At 43.1% G+C, this 21,207-nt stretch overlaps 1 protein-coding gene across 1 annotated transcript in view; it reads left to right on the top strand.

Annotated features, from left to right (window-relative positions):
- The first annotated feature begins 5,702 nt into the window (after nt 1–5,702).
- Nucleotides 5,703–21,207, top strand: part of LOC145349762 (coagulation factor XI-like) — a 32,558-nt gene continuing 17,053 nt past the window's right edge. The window contains exons 1-4 of the mRNA XM_080198739.1: nt 5,703–5,748; nt 9,540–9,699; nt 9,967–10,076; nt 12,280–12,439. Of these exons, the coding sequence (XP_080054865.1) occupies nt 5,703–5,748; nt 9,540–9,699; nt 9,967–10,076; nt 12,280–12,439 (476 nt within the window). The remainder of the gene's footprint in view (nt 5,749–9,539; nt 9,700–9,966; nt 10,077–12,279; nt 12,440–21,207) is intronic.

The raw sequence follows: 21,207 nt of genomic DNA on the forward strand, positions 1-21,207 counted from the left end.
ACAGATGAAATGGATGAGGTATTAAATGAGTACTTTGCATCAGTATTCACCAAAGAGAAGGACTGGTGGATGCTGACTCTGGGAAAGGATGTGTAGATAGTTTGAGTCATGTTGAGATCAAAAAGGAGGAGTTATTGGGGTTCTTGAGAAATATTAAGGAAGACAAGTCTCCAGGGCCTGATGGGATATACCCCAGAATACTGAGACAGATGAGGGAGGAAATTGCTGAGGCCTTGAGAGAAATCTTTGTATTCTCACTGGCTACAGGGGAGGTCCCAGAGGATTGGAGAATAGCCAATGTTGTTCCTTTGTTTAAGAAAGGTAGCAAAAATAATCCAGATAATTACAGGCCGGTGAGCTTTTCATTAGTGGTAGGGAAATTATTGGAAAGGATTCTTCGAGCCAGGGTTTACTCCCACTTGGAAGTAAGTGGACATATTAGCGAGAGGCAACATGGTTTTGTGAAGGGGAGGTCGTGTCTCACAAACTTGATTGAATTTTTCAAGGAAGTGACAAAGATGAGGGTAGATCAGTGGATGTTGTCTATATGGACTTCAGTAAGGCCTTTGACAAGACCTCTCAAGGCAGACTGGCGCAGAAGGTGAAGTTGCACAGGATCAGAGGTGAGCAGGCTCATTCATAGAAGACAGAGGGTAGCAGTGGAAGGGTGCATTTCTCAATGGAGAGCTGTGACAAGTGGCGTTCCTCAGGGATCAGTGCTGGGACCTTTGCTGTTTATAAAACATATAAATGACTTGGAGGAAAATGGACAAAGAACAAAGAACAGTACAGCACAGGAAACAGGCCCTTCAGTCCTCCAAGCCTGTGCCGCTCATTGGTCCAACTAGACCATTCATTTGTATCCCTCCATTCCCAGTCTGCTCATGTGACTATCCAGGTAAGTCTTAAACAATCCCAGCGTGACTGCCTCCACCACCCTTCTTGGCAGTGCATTTCAGGCCCCCACCACCCTCTATGTAAAAAACGTCCCTCTGATATCTGACTTATGCCTCGTCCCTCTCACCTTGAGCCCGTGACCCCTCGTGATTGTCACCTCCGACCTGGGAAAAAGCTTCCCACTGTTCACCCTATCTATACCCTTCATAATTTTGTACACCACTATTAGGTCTCCTCTCATTCTCCGTCTTTCCAGGGAGAACAACTCCAGTTTACTCCGTAACTGGTTTGATTAGTAAGTTTGCAGATGACACAAAGATCGGTAGATTTGCAGATAGTGATGAGGACCATCAAAGGATACAGCAGGATATAGATTGGTTGGAGACTTGGGTGGAGAAATAGCAGATGGAGTTTAATCCAGACAAGTGTGAGGTAATGCATTTTGGAAAGTCTAATACAGATAAGAAATAAGCAGTAAATGGCAGAACACTTAAGAGTATTGTTAGGCATAGGGATCTGGGTGTACAGTTATACAGGTCGCTGAAAGTGGCAACGCAGGTTGAGAAGGTAGTCAAGAAGTCATACGGCATGTTTGCCTTCATTGGCCGGGACATTGAGTTTAAAAATTGGCAAGTCATGTTGCAGCTTTACTGAATCTTAGTTAGGCTGCACTTGGAACATAGTGTTCAATTCTGGCTGCCACACTGCCAGAAGAATGTGAAGGCTTTGGAGAGGGTATAGAAAAGATTTACCAGGATGTTGCCTGGTATGGAGGGCATTAGCTATGAGGAGAGATTGGAGAAACTTGGTTTGTTCTCACTGGAAAGACTGAGGTTGAGGGGAGACAAGATAGAAGTCTACAAGATTATGAGGGGCATGGACAGAGTGGATTGTCAGGAGCTTTTTCCCAGGGTGGAAGAGTCAATTACTAGGGAGCGTAGGTTTAAGGTGTGAGGGGCAAGGTTTAAAGGAGATGTATGAGTCAAGTCTTTTATAGAGAGGGTGGTGTGTGCCTGGAACTCGCTGCCAGGGGAGATAGTGGAAGCGGATATGGTAGTGACTTTTAAGAGGCTTCTTGACAAGCACATGAAAAGGATGGAAATAGAGGGACGTGGTCCCTGGAAGGGTAGGGGGCTTTAGTTCAGTTGGGCAGCATGGTCGGTGCAGGCTTGGAGGGGTGAAGGGCCTGTTCCTGCTATGCTGTAATTTTTTTTGTTCTTTGGTATTATGATATACTTTCCATCTGTGCAACCAGGGATGCTGGCGAGATTGTGAGCATGGTGAGCTTACTCTGCCAGAGCAGCTTGGACCCTCCCAGTGCAAGAATGGAAGCTCACCTCCTCCTTTGACACTGAGGAAGTGAATGTTAAGATTACCCTCCCTCACAGACCCCTCAGCCTATATCCCCTGATGCCATTGCTCTTGTAGTGCTTATCCATTAATTAGCTCTTGGGCATTCTGAGGTGGAGGGGCCCATGCCCAACTCAGTTCTCCACATTGTTAGGTCAGTTGCACTGTTAAACATCTACCTCCCCCTTCAGATACCCTTCACCCACCCCTCCCCATTCTTTGCCAAGCTAGTTCTTGTTCTGCAGCCCCTGAACTTACCCACAGCCACTTCCACCTGTGACAAGTCAGCTTTCACCCTGCAGCCAATGACAGTCCTGCCTTACTACTGGTCTAGTAGGATTGCACTTTCTTGACAGCCATGCTGAAAGTGATATGGCACTGCCACTGAAGCCTGGCATTGAATCACACGAGTGTTGCCCAAGGCAAGGTAGGTGAACGGTCACTGAATGGAGGAGCAAAGTGCAGTTCACCAAGTGCATGTCGCTAATGTACCATTGTGAAACATTTTGGAGTGATTACACACCAACCCTACCTCATGATCCAGCGTGGGGAGGTGATTCCAGCAAGCCAAAACTATAATTAGTTGTAACTGAATGGAAATGATGATCTAAAGGCTCACAAATGAGAAATGTGACCCACTATCAGTTGGAGAAGCGGATGATTGCAAACTATATTTACAGTGATGCTCTGTTTCTGCCAGTGATGCCCTCTGAAGATGGGAGCTCAAAATACCAGTCTGGGACTTTGAGTGCAGTATTACACCACAAACTCCTAAACACATTTGAGGGTGGATAACTGTTGCTGGTCTTGACAGTGATGCTGACATCCTACTAACTGCAGAAAAATATATTTTACATTATTTACTATGGGGAATCAATAAAATTGCAGAGCAGAAAGGTTTTCCATTCAAAGAAAAGGCTATTGCATTGGACTGTATTTAATTGTAGTTTTATTTTTGTTTGTACACTGTGGCTATAATTAAAGACTTATCCAGTTTATGTCTTTGCTCTGTAGTTACACATTGTTTTACTCAGTTTCAGAATGCAGAGCTGAACTGTTTGAAGACATAGATTTTCCTGGGAATGACATTACTTGGGTCCTTGCACCTGATGCCATTTTCTGCCAAAAAGTTTGCACTTACCACCCTCGGTGTTTATTCTTCACTTTTGTGAAAAAAGAGTGGAACACTGACCATAGAAGGTAATGTGACTGTTGTGGTGTTTAGAAATCTGTTCAAACTGAAAATTCCTCCCTAAAAACTTCTCTAACGGTAGTGAAATTTCAATCTGCTGTCATTGGGTGGTATTTAAAGTTGATGGCGGGAGTCTCACTGCTGGCTGGAGAGCAGGTGAGAGCTGGCAATTACATCTTTTCAGGAAGGCCCTTAAAGCCCATTAACTGGGCAGGAGTGGGCCTTTTCCAGGATCAGGAAGACTGGGTTTGTTGGGGAGGGGTGGAGGTGGTACAGAACTCCCACCTCTGGAGAACTAGTGGCCGCAGTAAGAAGTCTCACAACATCAGGTTAAAGTCCAACAGGTTTATTTGGTAGTAAATGCTACTAGCTTTTGGAGCGCTGCCCCTTCGTCAGATGAATGGGGAGTCCTGATCACAAACAGGGCATATAAAGGCACACACAGTTTACAGAATACTGATTAGAATGAGAGTCTTTACAGTTAATCTGCTATTCAAGTCTTAAAGATGCCAACAATGTGAGTGGAGGTAGCATTAAACATAGGTTAAAGAGATGTGTATTGTCTTCAGAAAGCTAGTGGTGTTTACTACCAAATAAACCCGTTGGGCTTCAACCTGGTGTTGTGAGACTTCCTACTGTGTTTACCTCAGTCCAACACCAGCATCTCCTCATCATAACTAGTGGCCAAACAGAGGCTGGCAGCTGTAGTTGCAGACATTGCCACTAGGGGAGCAGTGGCTGTAGCCAGGAATACACCAACCAAGGTCTAGGATTGCTGACACGACAGAACAGATAGGAGTTGTAAGCGGGAGGGGGGTCGACAGTAAGGGCAGAGGTTGTGACTCTTGGCGGCAACTCCCACCCCACCCAGTGTTGAGTCCATTGATCAGGCACTGAGTGTCTTTGAACAAGGCATGAACAAGGACAAAAGTGACCCCAACAGGGTTTGCTTTTTGTGCTTCCCACATACAATGGGGAGCCCCCGCACACCACTGGGTGAATAACAGTGGCAGTGGGATGAGGCCTGGAAGTGGATATTAGTTTAAGAGCCTCAATTGGCTGTGGAGCAAGAGAGGCCCTACACAGCCTGAATCAAAGTCGCCTTGGAGGTGGGCAGTAAATTTTGTTCAGAGAACTGAACAGCACGAAGGAAAATATTAAGCCCATTTTGTATGTGCTTGTTCTTTGGCAGAGCTATCTAATTAATCCCCATTTACTGCTTTTCCCCCATAGCCTTGCAATTCTTTTCCTTCAGTATTTCTCATGTTTAATGTAAGTTGTTTTATTTTATTTGATTTGATTTATTATTGTCACATGTATTTGCATACAGTGAAAAGTATTGTTTTTTGTGCACTATACAGACAAAGTATAACATTCATAAAGAAGGATATGAGAGGGTACAGAATGCAGTGTTACAGTTATAGCTTGGGTGTAGAGAAAGGTCAACTTAATACAAGGTAGGTCCATTCAAAAGTCTGATGGCAGCAGGGAAGAAGTTGTTCTTGAGTTGGTTGGTACGTGATCTCACACTTTTGTATCCTTTTCCTCTTGGTAGAAGGTGGAAGAGAGAATGTCCTTAATTAATGGGGTCCTTAATTATGCTGGCTGCTTTGCCGAGGCGGTAGGAAATGTAGACAGAGTCAAACAAGGAGGCTGGTTTGTGTGATGGATTGGGCTACATTCACAACCTTTTGTAGTTTCTTGCGGTCTTGGGCAGAGCAGGAGCCATACCAACCTGTGATACAACCAGAAAGAATGCATTCTATGTACATCTGTAGAAGTTGGTGAGAGCCGTAGCTGACATGCTAAGTTTCCTTAGTCTTCTGAGAAAGTAAAGGCGTCGGAGGGCTTTCTTAACTATAGTGTCGGCATGGGGGGAGCAGGACAGGTTGTTGGTGATCTGGATTCTTACTTAATTTTTACAAAAATCCATCCGACTGTGGAAAAGACAGCAATAAATATTCTTCCACCAATTGGGCATCATTTTGTATGAGGGAAGATGGTAATGTAGTGGTAATGTTTGATTAGTAATCCAGGGGCCCAGGCTAATGCTCTGGGGATATGGGTTAAAATCCCAGCACAGCAGCTGGTAGAGTTTGAATTCAGTTAATAAGTCTGGAATATAAATTTAGCCTCAGTAATGGTGACCTTGAAATGTATTGATTGTCATAAAGATTCATCTGGTTCAGTGATATCTTTTAGGGAAGGAAACCTGCTGTTATTAGCCGTGCCCCGCAGCAGTGACCTTTAACTGCCCTCCGAAATGGCCCAGCGAGCTACCCAGTGGGCAACAAATGTCGGCCTTGCTAGTGATGCCCAAGTACCATAAAAGAATAAAAAAGACAAAATACGATTTCCTAAATAAGGCAGCACTTATTCCTGCATTGCCTCTCGTTGACAAACTGTATGCACTTCATCATATTGATCTCACCTACAGAGCACTACTGAATAAGGAGAGAATTTCTTTTGTGCACAAGCCATTAATAAGCCTATGGGCAGGGTTTTACAAAGAACAAAGAACATCCCAGCAAGGGAAACAGGCCCTTCGGCCCAACGAGCCTGCGCCGCCACATCTTCCCACACCTACCCCACCCTGTGTGTATGTGAGTTTTCTGGCTGTTCCCACCAGCAGGACCATCCAGTTCTGCCGAAGGTGTCCCTCTGTGTTGGGTCACCTGCCAGCGCGGCAGGCCATCAATGCAAATGGCTGTTGACTTGGCAGGACTGGAAGATCCCATCGGCTGCCAATGTTAAGCTGCTTCCACCACTGAAAAACCCCCACAGAGGGGCTGGAAAATCCCAGCTTGCATTTACAATTCAATTACAGTGGTGTATATTTATTTGGTTGAAATATAACTGTCAATGGATTGCAGTATTTTGGTTCACATTATCATTTAAATCTGAACATTTTCCAGATTTTACTGTTACTTAAAGGAAACTAGTACTGGAAAACCATCAAGAAAAGTACAGTTACAGAACGTTGTGTCTGGATTTTCCCTCAAATTGTGTGTGAATCTAATAACTCGTAAGTGCACAAATTAAAAGTCACATTTAGCATTTTAGTTTTATATCATTACTTAAGAGTACCTCAATGAATCAAAGCCTGTTGGCAACCATTTTTTGATATGGGGGCCACAATTCATGATTGGTCCATGCTTGTTCCTGTTGGATCAGGCAGCATTACTGTGTTTGGTTCAGCAAGGCCCATGCTGCCAGATGGCTGAGCATTGAACAGGGGACAAAGCTGTGTGCATAGGGACCGGTTAGAACGCTGCTCTTAAAGGCAGTCAGTCCCTCTTAATAGGAAGGTGCGCTCAATGGAAGGAAGCTGTTGCTGACTGTCTGTACTGACACTGGGTGAAATAGGAGCTACCCAATAGATCTGGCTCCTTGGTTCATGGGGCTCCTTTATCATGGAGGTTGCAGGAGGAGAGAAGTCATACTTCATGCTTTTTTGAGTAGTCAGGTGCACTCAAAGAACAGCCTCTAAAGATGATGGATACCAATGACCAAGGAATCAATATCCAGATTCTGGCCCCAAGGACCATGCAGCAAACCAGCAGGAAGTCCAATGGCCACAAATGGATGGTTAAGGTCAGCAAATGCATCTTCAAAGACTACCACCTGCACTACCACTTTAATTCACTTACCCCCACCACTCATTTACCATCAATTCTAACATCCAGTTGCAAATTTAAGCTGCTTCATTTCAGCCTCACACATTCAATCCTGTTTGAGGGCCTCGACCAGCCAGTACTAGTATTTAACCAATGGCGGGCAGGGTCCACAACATGTGATGGGTGTCCCACAACATGGTGTGGGTGTGGTGGGGGCGGGGATGATAACTTTTCACTTGAGCAGCCCATGTACAATGGGAATACCTGCTGGAGGCATAGGCACTCATGAGTGAAGATGCCACCTTCCCTAAATGCTAATCTCTCCTCCATCCTCCTTCTGATGAGCAGTAAGATAAAAATCAAATTCCCTACAGCATCATTACTGATACATGTGTGTTATTAGTTGTGACAGTTTTACATGAACTGTTAGAGTGAGTAGTGGACTTTATAATGGAAAAACTGCCAACAGGAAATAAATTCCTTATAGATAGGAATAAGAGCTGATGTAAGGAGTTTATATAGACATATAAATGGTGTGAAGGATGCTCCATTCATAACCAATAACAAGAATGTAGTCAGAAACTGTCAGTAAACAAGAGTAAGAATCTAATTTATTCACTGAAATATAATTGGTCCTGATACCCAATTTCATCAGTTATTGTAAACCTTATTGACATCAACTATATGAATAACCTACAGTTCTGAGGAAGGATTTCCTTGCTATGGAGGGAGTGCAGCAAAGGTTTACCAGACTGATTTAGAACAATAGAAAATTACAGCACAAACATTTCTGGGGTGGCAGGTCTGTCGCATGAGGAGAGACTAAATTGGCTAGAATTATATTCATTGGAATTTAGAGGAGTGAGAGGGGATCTCATAGAAACTTATAAAATTCTAACACTGTTAGACAGGATAGATTCAGAAATTATGTTCCCAATGCTGAGAGAGTGCAGAATCAGGTGTCATAGTTTGAGGATAAGGATTAAACCTTTTGGAACTGAGTTGAGGAGAAATTTCTTCACCTATGTGTGAATGTGTGGAATTCACTACCACAGAAAGTAGTTGAGGCCAAAATGTTGTGTGATTTCAAGAAGAAATTTGATATGGCTCTTGGGGCTAAAGGGATTTGATTTGATTTGATTTATTATTGTCACATGTATTAACATACAGTAAAAAGTATTGTTTTTTGCAAGCTGTACAGTCAAAGCATACCGTTTATAGAAAAGGAAATGAGAGAGTGCAGAATGTAGTGTTACGGTCATAGCTAGGGTGTGGAGAAGGATCAACTTAATGCAAGGTAAGTCCATTCAAAAGTCTGACAGCAGCAGGGAAGAAGCTGTTCTTGAGTTGGTTGGTATGTGACCTTAGACTTTTGTATCTTTTTCCAAAGGAAGAATGTGGAAGAGAGAATATTCAGAGTGCATGGGGTCCTTAATTATGCTGGCTGTTTTGCTGAAGCAGCGGGAAGTGTAGACAGAGTCAATGGATGGAGGCTGGTTTGTGTGATGGATTGCGCTGCACTCAAGACCTTTTGTGGTTTCTTGCAGTCTTGGGCAGAGCAGGAGCCATCCAAGCTATGATACAACCAGAAAGAATGCTTTCTATGGTGCATCTGTAAAAGTTGGTGAGAGTCGTAGCTGACATGCCAAATTTCCTTTGTTTTCTGAGAAAGTAGAGCTTGTTGGTAGGCTTTCTTAACTATAGTGATGGCATGGGGGGACCAGGACAGACTTTTGGTGATCTGGACATGTAAAAACTTGAAGCTCTTGATCCTTTCTACTTCGTCCCTGTTGAGAGGGGAGGGGCATGTTTTGCTTTGCGTTTCCTGATGTCAATGACAATCTCCTTTGTTTTGTTGACATTGAGGGAGAGATTATTGTCGCTGCATCAGTTCACCAGATTCTCTATCTCATTCCTGTACTCTGTCCTGCCATTGTTTGAAATCCGACCCACTACGGTGGTGTCGTCAGCAAACTTGAAAATTAAATTGGAGGGGAATTTGGCCACACGGTCATAGGTGTACCGGGAGTACAGTAAGGGACTGAGAACACAGCCTTATGGGGCACCGGTGTTGAGGATGATCGAAAAGGAGGTGTTGTTGCCTATCCTTACTGATTGTGGTCTGTGAGTCAGGATCAAGCAATATGGGGAGAAGGAGGGATCAGGATATTGTATTTGATGATCAGCTTTGATCAAAATGAAAGACAGAGCAGGCTCGAAGGGCTGAATGGTCGACTCCTGCTTCTATTTTGTATATTTCTATGTTTAGTTGAATCTATGTAATGAATCAGTCCAATGAAATTGGAATACCATGGAAATGGCACCAGAATGGGATCATTACTCAACTTTAACTTTTGAAAAACTGATGGATTTGCAGTTTTATTTGTCTATTTAATCGATGAGGTTTTTGTAGCACATCATTAGAGACATAAACTGAGAGTTTTACAGTGTATATTTGAATTAATTTTAAAGTTATTTTACAGCCTGTGCTTCCAGTGTCTATGAAGGATTGGATTTTCTGGGGAATGACTTCCGTACAGTTGATGTAAAAAATCACCAGGATTGTCAAAAGGAGTGTACAGCAGATCGCCATTGCCAGTTCTTCACTTATGTAACACAAGATTACCAGAATTTTATTCAACGGTAGGTTCATGTATTTATAAATCTAAACATAAAAACTTTAAAATTGACTGTTCTTGGTCAGAATTCTGAATTTGTTTTTATATGATCACATTTAGCCAAGAAGCAGAATGCACATAGCTATGTGCAACAATATAGATTTAGCAGCAAGCTACAAAGGCAGCAGTACAATAAGCTGAAAAAGTCTGTTCAAATGTGGAGTTGTATCTTTGTCGAGTTGGATTGCCACAACAAAGGAATATTTATGCCTGTTCATTTTGCCCCCTTTAGTCAAGTCTGCTACCTGAAAAAGAGTGACAAAGGGATTCCACCAAGAATTAATATTCTTGACCATGTTGTATCTGGATTTTCCTTAAAGGAGTGTGGATTAACTGCTTCAGGTAAAGGAGTTGATCTTAAAAAATACTGCTCTGTATAAAAAGGTTTATTTGGAACAGCTGAATTAACTCGACCGGCCTTCAATTTTACTCATTAAATTATTATTTGATATGTTGGACATTTCAGAAATATTGGACAAGTAGAGCAATTGCATTATTGATGTAAGAGTAAGACTGTCTTTGAGAAAGGTTAGAAATTGAGACATAGCCTCAATTCCTCATTGAAATGCAGCTTGTGGCTTCATCGGGTGATGCCATGTTAAATGTGAATGCTGAGCCACTGTGGAGGTTTCAAGTTTGATTTGAAATAGCAGTGAATGTGTCATAGTTAGCATGAGTCTTCTTGGGGAAAATCAACCAGGATGTGCTGTTTAGTGAGCTTTGCTGGACAGTATTCAACTGCTAGTAAAAAAGATAAAGTTACTGTAGTCCCAGATGACCATAGTTCCTCTCCTGTTTGAAGGGGAGAGCTGACTGGTGGCAATTTAACCTGAGGATCACCACATCTCAGGCGAGAGATGGCACATTGGGTGGTATGTTGGCACAGTGGTTAGCACTGCAGCCTCATAGGCCTGGGTCCCAGGTTTAATTCTGTCCTTGGGCTGTTGTCTGTGTGAAGTTTGCACATTCTCTCCGTGTCTGCATGGGTTCCCTCCGGGTGCTCCGGTTTCCTCCACAGTCCAAAGATGTGCAGGGTAGGTTGATTGGTCATGCTAAATTACTCCTTAGTATCAGGGGGATTAGCAGGTTGAATGTGTGGGGTCACGGGAATAGGGCCTGGGTGGATTGTGGTCAGTTTAGACTCGACCACTGGCCTCCTTCAGAACTGTAGAGGTTCTATGGATTCTACGGAGAGTCAAAGTTAAGAGGGTGAAGCCTTCACAAACGTGCATAAATATTCCTTTGCTCTGGTAATCCAACTAGACAAAGCTACAACTGTTAGTGCTGAGTAAGGAAGTGATCAGGCTTGATTGCGATATTTATTGGACTGTCGATATTTAAAGCAGAATTCCCCTCTATTTATAATCAGGGCAACAACATTTATATAGTGCCTTTGACATAATAAAACATCCCAAGATGCTTCACAAGAGCATGATCAAACAAAATGTAATATAAACCACGTAAATATCTAATAGGACAGATTCCTAAAAGCTTTATTACAGAGGTAGGATTCATGATAACTACAGGCATAAAAGATGGATTTGTATCCCTGTGTATTTTCGAGAGAGCAGGATCAACAAGTGTTCAAAGTCCCCAACTCAAGTGAGCAGGTATTTTATTCTACATTTTCAAGCATGTCAGATATGCACAGCAGTTTCCATTGTTCAGATTTCACTCATTAGAGCACCTTAATGTTGCTATCCTTTTAATTTTTAAATGGGTGCACTCCTTCCCTTTCACTGCTAGTCTGCTTTTTAGGTACATCAAACATGTACCTGAAGTCATGACAATCATTTGACACAGTAAAATTGCTTATAAGTGGTGCACTTCATGTCAGCTTTCTAAAACCTGCTGTTTGCCTCTCTGACAATAATAATACAAAAGATTAAAAAAAAACCTCAAGACTGCGCTGACAAACCTTCTGCATGAGGTACGTAGAGCATGACTTCAACAAATTACTGACAAGTAGCTGATAGCCACAGACTCGCACAGCAACAGTTGTCACTTTGATGAATGGTGAGAACAATTAAACTTTTGGGTTACTGCTAACAGTGAGAAATTCCTGAGCAGACTGGGCTATTGCCAGCTATCCACAGTGTTGGAGATGGACCAGATGGCTGTTAATACTTTATCATGCACAGAATTGGGAGCAAGTTCTCTCTGCGCTATGAATAACAAAATACCCATGATGTGTCGATGCTGGCGTTGGACTGGAGAGGGCACAGGAAGAAGTCTCACGACACCAGGTTGAAGTTTATTTGGTTTATTTGGAATCATGAGCTCGCGGAATGCTGCTGAGTCTCATCTGAGGCAGGAACAGCTCCCCGAAAGCTCGTGAATCCAAATAAACCTGTTGGACTTTAACTTGGTGTTGTGAGACTTCTTACTGTAACAAAATAGTAAGACTAATCTTTATAAATGGATTGTTCATTGGACAGAGCACACAGAAGAAATCATCACCCACAGTTCTTTCCATCTGAAGATTTAAAATGTTGTAAAATTTCTGCAATGCATTCAAGTTTTTTTCATTTTATCTTATCTACAGTTTGCAAGAGGGAACTTTTGCTTGATGTTGATTTTCCTGGAGATGATATAACTTGGGTACTGGCTCCCAATGCTGAGACATGCCAGATGATTTGCACATATTATCCCAATTGCTTGTTTTTTACATACCTGAGAAGCAAATGGAAAAAGGACTCTAGGAAGTAAGTCTTTGTTTTAAACAAAAAAATCTAAGTTTTGCTTTGACCAAGTGACCATTATTTTAAAGCTGGAAATCTGAAATAGAGACAGAAAATGCTGGAAATGTTCAACAAGTCAGGCAGCATCTATGGAGAAAAACAGAGTTAACGATTTTAATTTTATCAGCCCTTATGGGGAGTAGTCTGGGACGCAAGAAGGTTGGCAAATTGGTGCAGGTCAGGAAACATCTATGAAGAAAGAAAGTGATGCCGTTTATATGAGGATTAATTTTTTTTGAAATGTAGGACACAACACTGGAGATGATATGATAATGAAGAGTTCAAAGAAAAAACTTGATTCACTGGAATTTACCTCAATGTCACAATATCGGCATTGTTATAAACGCTCAGGTGAATCATCACAGGCAGCAGACATGGTGACACTTGGAGTGGTGAGAGCCAAACCAGCCCAGCCTCCTGGACAGACTCAGGTTCTTGGCATTACCTGAAGGAAGCTGCATGTGATTTAAAGTTCAGACTTTTATTAACTGAGGGGCAGACTCTGCTACCAGGATAGGATGGAGTATGTGGCTGAGGCAGGTGGGGTAAACACTGAGAATTTGGATTCTTTGAGAGGTGTCTCTTCTTCAACCTTCCCTTTCTCCATCAACCCTGTCATTTCTCATCTGCTGGAGAGCATTCCAGTCAGACACCGAATGCCTGAGATGGAACCTCCCTCATCTTGTTTAAAGTGGCAGAATGACCATTGATGAGGGAAGACAAACATTTGGCTGCCCACTGTATCAGAGGTTGGCTATACTTTCCATGAAGGTGTGAACACCTGAGACATCATTGTAGAGATGGGGTCTTGCTGTTTTCCTTCAAAGGTACACATTACCTATGGAAGTGCTGACAGAACCACACATTTATGTTGCTGCTCCTGAAGAAACAGCTTGAATGACTTGTGAGGTTCAGCCTCAGCATCCACTAGAGTTGGGGGTGTCCTGTGCACGCCTGATGGGAACTATCTACTACTGTTCATGTCCCCAGCACCTATTCCTTGCTGACTTGTGGTATGTGGCTTGTCATGTGACAACATACCCATCTCTATTGGAATCCCACCGAGCTTTGTGTATCTGTGCCGGTGGAGGGTGCACGAATCCTGTAATGGTGCTTCCTCAGAGTCTGTTTCCTCCTCTGAGGACTCCTCAGACTTTTTCCCTCTTCAGCTCCTACCCCCCGTGAGATGAAAGACATGAATTAGAAATAACATAAGAAAAAGATTTAAAGTCATCATTGTTCACATCTTGACATTTTAGTTGTTGGTGACCCTCTTCAATATGAATGACTCTCACGTGTCAAGTGGCAGTGTGACATCAAATTCTGTGAACAGATATGTGGGGTGATTGCCATTTCACAATGGTCTATGCCCCTGGAATCTGCATTGCTGCCAATCTTCAAAGGCTACTCCTCCACAGCAGTCAGGATGCCAACAACTGTAAAATTAACCCCAGTCATTTGTTGCTCCCTGCTGTTTTGTGCTTTCTTCTGCAAGGAGAGAAAGCAGAGTAATGAAAATGAAAAATTAATTTTGTAGGAAGGATGCAATGACAACAAAGATAAGTGTGAGACAGCAGCAGAAAGATAAGACTAAGTGTGAGTGGCTGTTCAGATGGTAGGCGAGGAGGTACCTCCAGAGAAAAAAGGATGAGTGGAGCTGTAGACGTCAGACAGGTTTTGGAGCAGAATATTGGGGAATTCAGCTTCCAGGAATTGGCACCTGAGTGTTACACCACTCACCTTCCCTGCCCATGTGAGGTCATTGAAGTTCTTGTGGCATTACTTCCATATTCTAATGAACACCCTCTTGCTCTGACTGATTTTGAGACTTACAGCCATGCCTGCTTAAAAGAAAGATGTGCAAGTGCTGGAAAGGGTGCAGAGGAGATTTACCAGGATGTTGCCTGGTATGGTGGGAAGGTCTTATGAGGAAAGGCTGAGGGACTTGAGGTTGTTTTTGTTAGAGAGATGAAGGTTAAGAGGTGACTTAATTGAGGCATACAAGATGATCAGGGGATTAGATAGGGTGGACAGTGAAAGCCTTTTTCCTCGGATGGTGGTGGCTAACACGAGGGGACATAGCTTTAAATTAAGGGGTGGTAATTATAGGACGGATGTCAGAAGTAGGTTCTTTACTCAGAGGGTAGTAAGGGCGTGGAATGCCCTGCCTGCAGCAGTAGTGGACTCGCCAACTTTAAGGGCGTTCAAATGGTCATTGGATAAACATATGGATAATATTGGAATAGTTTAGGTTAGCGGGTCAATAGATTGGTTCTACTGGTCGGCACGACATCAAGGGCCGAAGGGCCTGTACTGCACTGTAATGTTCAATATCTATGCTTGGTTTGCATCCTCCCAATCACAGGAAACAACTGTATAATTATCAGTGAACATTTCCACTTTGGACCTTATGTCAGAAGAATTGTCATTGCAAAGGTGGTTGGGCCTAGGACAGTACCCTGAGTAACTCCTGCAGCAAAATCCTATAAGTGTAATGATTGGCTTCCACGAACTATAACTGTCTCTGTGCCAGGTATGACTTCACTCACTGGAAGGTTTTCCCCTGATTTCCATTGACTTAAATTTTGTGAGGGCTCATTGATGCCATGTTTGGTAAAAGGTTGCCTTGAGGCTAACAGCAGTATTTCTCACCTCCCCTTTTAAATTCACCTTTTTAATTTTTGCCTGTCTTTAGACTAAGGCTACAATGAGGTTTAAAGACGAGTGGCCTTAGCAGATTTGAAATAACAATACGGAGGTTTTTTGTGAGTAAGTGCCACCTTGTAACACTTCCATCACCTTGCTGATGATTGAAAGTTGGCAGGGGCTGGATTAGGTTTGTCATGCTTTTTGTGGAACGGACATACAGGGCAATATTCCACATTGTTGGGTAGATGCCAGTGTTGTAGCTGTATTGGAACAGCTTGACTAGAGGTGTTTCTTGTCTTGGAGCACAATTATTCAGCACTACAGGTAAGGCATTGTCAGGGCCTGTAACCTTTCCTATATCTAGTGTTTTCAGCCATTGCTTAATATCGCATGGAGTGAATTGGCTGAAGACTGACATCTATGGTGCTGTGATGTTCATCATTAAAATGTGCAGCACTTGCTCAGTCTCACACTGAAGTGCCATGTAATATAATCTGTTAGATTTCTTTGTCTAATGACTGATTTGATAAATAACATTAAATAAAATTGTTAATGCAGTCAAGTGTACATAAAGCTAGTTGTGTGAATAGATAACAGTGGCCTACACCCTTGATGGGCAGCAATGATTTTGGTAAACCAATTACTATTGGTGCATACACCATTGCTAGCTGACTGTGAGATGGGTGTGGATATTGTCACTGGGGGATTGTGGCCTGTGGGTGTACAGCTTTTTGATTCCATCCGAAACAACCCCACTAGGAAGATTTGATTCAGCCATTAGAAACGACCTCAAATTTTCTTAGGTGTTCAAAGATTTGTACATGGATATTTTAGTTCCATTCAAGGTTTGCTCTTGCTTGAGCTGGCAATGTCTTGGACACGATTAGATTGCATGCTGAACATGAATCATCTTAGAACACATGCAGTCATAGATGTCACAGAACTTAGATGGGTGGGAAATCAGAGTAGGATACAGAGCAGCACACATTGAGAAAAATGTAGAAGCAACATTGAAAATGTCAGAATGAGGCTCTGTAGCTAACTTTGGAGATGACTTTTTTTTCACATTGGATGGAGTTTTACTGGCACACCCACCCGAGGTTCGTACAATCCCACTCAAGGCCAACGAAGAATGCCATTTTCTGACCCTCGCCCACTCCTGGAGTTGGGGTGGGTATGCTGGTAAAATTCCGGCCAATGGGTTGACCTTTCAAATTCAGGTCAGGAACCTGACACCTGCATAATTTCTGGGTCCTGGACACGCAATGTGGCAATATCTTGAAATGAAAATAGTCTAATTGGGCCAGAGGTGAGCTCAGTGTCCAATTGTTGGCATTGTATGTATCCAGAAAGCAGGAAATGCCTGCAGAGCATGAAGGGAAAACACATATGGCAGCAATGATAGGGGCTGCTGCTGTATTGAAGAAGAGAGCAGGCTGTACCTTGAAGGGCCAACAGTCTCACTGAGTGACCAAACAGTAACATTAAAACACATGATCCAGTGCAAGAACAACAAGCTCCCAAAATTTTACAATGTATTCTAAATAGATATTAAAATAGATCCTCTTTGAATCTAACAACTGTGCAATGTCATTCATCAGACATTTGGGTTCAGCAGCTTCAGCTTTGAAAATTGCTACCTTGCCTTGCTAGCCTGTTAACAAGTTCCACAAAGAGCCCACTCCCATGTACCCGACTTTTAAAAATATGTTCCACAGGCAGCAGGATTGAGTGCTGCCTTTCAGGAAAATGATTTCTGATTCACAACACATCCCTTGCCAACTCTATCATTGAATCATAGAATCTACGGCACGGACCTTTGGCCCAAACTGATCTATGCCAACCAAAAATCCCATCTAAGCTGGCCGCATTTGCCTGCATTTGGCCCATATCCCTCTAAACCTTTCCTATCCATGTATATGTTCAAATGCCTTTTAAATGTTGTCAGTGTCCCTCCCTCAATCACTTCCTCCGGCAACTCATTCCACATACGTTCTGCCCTCGGTGTAAAAACATTTCTCCTCAGGTTCCCATCAATTCTTTCCCCTTTTAACTTAAACCTATGGCCTCTAGTTCTTGATTCCCCAGTCCTGGGAAAAAGACTGAATGCATTCACCCTATCCATCCCTCTCATGATCTTATACCAGTAATTGAAAGTTTCAGCCTTTAACCTGGCTTTGTCTTAAGTTGTGAGATATTGATTGAAAACACTAAAAAGAAGTTTATATTCATTTTCAATTTCTTTGCAGACATGTGTGTTATTTAAAGAAAACAAACCTGGGAGTCCCTTCAGTATCCAAACCATTGAGAAATGTCATCTCTGGTTACTCACTTCGAAGTTGTTCAAACATTCCTGGTATGTAAAATTCACCATCTTTTACTAGTTTCTACATGTTTTTCTTCCAAGGTTAGAGACTGGATTTTGTATCTCAACAATTTGAACCATATTGTCTACAGTCTAACATTTTCTTTTAATTGAAGACACTTCAGATCTAAATGATATAGGGCTGAATTTTACAGCCTGCCCACTCATGGCTTATTGAGGCTCTTAAGTGAATAATTAATGAATTTCACCCATGGTGAAGGAGGCCGGTGCCAACCTGGCAGCATTGGGGCCGAGCTAGGAGGGTGACCCTCAAGGTTTTCACTTTTGCGCCTACCCACTTCCTCATTCCTGCACCGCCTCGCCACCGCCCCCCACCCCCCCCCCCCCCCCCCCCCCACCACCACCACCACCACAGCATCACACTTGCGGAGGCCTGCCTGCCTGGGTCCAGTGAGACCCTGAACTTTCTTGAAAGTCTGCATCAATGGCATCTCCTCTTCAAGATTCCTAGCAGTGGTGCTGCCAACAGTACTGCTGGGTCAAGAGCACTGCTGGCCATTTCATCGCCCAACAGCTTTCAGAGTTGAGACTTCCTCTTTAATGGGGTTGGATTTAGGTTATTGAAAAATGGCTGTAAATTTGGAGAGGGGAGTGTGCAGTGGGACCTGTCTGTCCTTGTGCACCAGTCACTGAAGATTGTACCTTTGTTTAAAAAGGGCTGCAGGGAAAAGCCTGGGAACTACACACCAGTGAGCCTCTGCGGTGGATAAGTTGTTGGAAGATGTTTTATGAGATATGATTTACAGGCATTTAGAGATGAAAGGACTGATTAGGGACAGTTAGCATGGCTTTGTGAGTGGAAAAATCATGTCCCGCAAATTTGATTGAGTTTTTTGAAGGGGTAACCCAGAAAGTAGATGAGGGCAGTGCAGTTGATGTTGTCTACATGGACTTTAGCAAAGCCTTTGACAAAGTACCACACAATGAATTGTTGCACAAGGTTAAATCTCACGGGATCCGGGGTGAGGTATCTAAATGGATACAAAATTGGCTTGATGACAGAAGCCAGAGGGTGGTTGTAGAGGGTTATTTTTCAAACTGGAGGCCTGTGACCAGTGGTGTTCCTCAGGGATTGGTGCTGGGTCCACTGTTATTTGTCATTTATATTAATGATTTGGATCAGAATATAGGAGGCATGGTTAGTAAGTTTGCAGATGACACCAAGATTGGTGGCATAGTGGACAGTGAGGAAAGTTATCTCCAACTGCAACAGGATCTTGATCAATTGGGCCAGTGGGTGATGAATTGCAGATGGAGTTTAATTTAGATAAATGCGAGGTGCTGCATTTTGGTAGATGGAACCAGGGCAGGATTTACTCAGTTAATGGTAGGGCACTGGGGAGAGTTACAGAACAAAGAGATCTAGGGGTACATGTTCATAACTCCTTGAAAGTGGAGTCACAGGTGGACAGAGTGGTGAAGAAGGCATTCAGCATGCTTTGTTTCATTGGTCAGAACATTGAATACTGGACTTGGGACATTTGTTGAAGTTGTACAAAACATTGGTAAGACCACACTTGGAATACTGTGCACAGTTCTGGTCACCCTGTTATAGAATGGATATTATTAAACTACGAAGAGTGCAGAAGAGATTTATTAGGACGCTACTGGGACTTGATGGTTTGAGTTATAAGGAGAGGCTGGATAGACTGGGACTTTTTTCTCTGGAGCATAGAAGGCTGAGGGGTGATCTTATAGAGATCTATAAAATAATGAGGGGCATAAATCAGCTACATAGTCAATATCTTTTCTCAAAAGTAGGGGAATCTAAAACTAGTGGGCACAGGCTTAAGGTGAGAGGGGAGAGATACAAAAAGGTCCAGAGGTGCAATTTTTTCACGCTGGGGGTGGTGAGTGTCTGGAACAAGCTGCCAGAGATAGTAGTAGAGGCAGGCACAATTTTGTCTTTTAAAAAGCGTTTAGGCAGTTACATGGGTAAGATGGGTATAGAGGGATATGGGCCAAATGCTGACAATTGGGACTAGCTTAGAGGTTTTAAAAAAATAGGTTGGCATGGACAAGTTGGGCTGAAGGGCCTGTTTCCATGCTGTAAACCTCTATGACTCGATGACAGCTTATGAGTGGATGGGTCCTTTATATCAGTATAATAGCACAACCAAAATGGCAAGGCCCTTATCATGTAACATAACTTTCACATTCGCTCTCACATTAAGATCTCTTTCTGTTTAATGAACTAATACCATCACCTCCACCATTCCAAAGTACCTCCACCAGTGCCTTTAGCACCCGCTATAGTGATTCTTTATCCTCAGTAACCAGTGTGCGGATACCTTGACTACCCTCACATTATCCATTGTTTGTAAGCTCACAGGCACAGCCCAGTCTAGGACATCTTCCAGGAAGATATAACATAGATTGCTAAAACAGAGTGCTGCTGGTGACAAATATCTTGACTCTGTGAATGCAGCACAAGCATCTTTAATATGTGCACATACAGGAGTGCTTTGGACATTTAAGTCTCCTTGCTATAATAGAGGTATGGGCCAGACCTCTGTCTGTAGGTGAATTATCATGTGAATCTCTGTTTGTTTGTGCCGAAGAACTCGCTTTGCTGGAGCACAGCAGATCATAGAACCTCTTCCAATATGTATCCATGAACGTCCATAACTTTTTAATGAACTTTTTAATGAGACGCTGAATAGACTGGGTTTGTACTCGTTGGAGTTTAGAAGGATGAGGGGGGATCTTATAGAGACGTATAAGTTAATGAAGGGGATGGATAGGGTAGAGGTAGAGAGATTCTTCCCGCTCAGAAAGGACAGCAGGACTAGAGGGCACAGCCTCAAGATAAAGGGGGGGGCAGTTTAGAACAGAGTTGAGGAGGAACTTCTTCACTCAAAGGGTGGTGAATCTCTGGAATTCTCTGCCCGTTGATGTGGTGGAGGCTACCTTGCTAAATATATTTAAGACACGGGTAGATAGGTTTTTGGTAGGCAAGGGAATTAAGGGTTATGGGGAGAAAGTGGGAAAGTGGAACTGAGCCACTTCAGATCAGCCATGATCTTATTGAATGGCGGGGCAGGCTCGAAGGGCTAGATGGCCTACTCCTGCTCCTATTTCTTATGTTCTTATGTTTTTGCTGTGGTCAGAGTGGGAGCTATCTCCTGCCATGCCCTCTTGGTCTTGGTGGGTGGCTTGGCTGGCCAAAGGAAGGTAAAATGGAGATCTGGAGGTCTTGGCCCCTGAATTTGAGCACAACTCTTCTGGCTCCTTCCCCACTTCTTTTCTTTCAAACTTTCTGGCATGAAAATTGGAAAAAGAAAAAGCAAGCAAGGTTTCCAGCTTCGATTGATCTGATACAGACATGTTTGTTTCCATACACTAACCATATATTCTCTATCTCATCAATGCTTCATGCTGGCACGGGTGGGAAATGAGGATGCGTGAATGCTACAGCCTGGAATTTGTCCCAGTCACTCCCAGATGAAATGTTGTGCTCATGATCACAAAACAACCTTGCTGTCCTGCTCCCTCTGAATTATCCTGCTCTGACCTAGAATGTGCAGCTGTGAGGCTCAGTTGCATGGCCACACCCTGAGAGGTTGTTGGGAAGAGGATAGATGACTGGACAAAGGGTACTGGCAAATACGGTTTGCATCAGTTATCCCCTAAAGCATTAAACTAATCTGAGTCAATGCAAAAGTTAGTTGCAAAGTGCTGCCATCTCCATGGTTCT

The sequence above is a fragment of the Carcharhinus amblyrhynchos genome, chromosome 1 (assembly GCF_965287045.1).
Source record: "Carcharhinus amblyrhynchos chromosome 1, sCarAmb.v2.hapA, whole genome shotgun sequence".
Classification (NCBI taxonomy): Eukaryota; Metazoa; Chordata; class Chondrichthyes; order Carcharhiniformes; family Carcharhinidae; genus Carcharhinus; species Carcharhinus amblyrhynchos.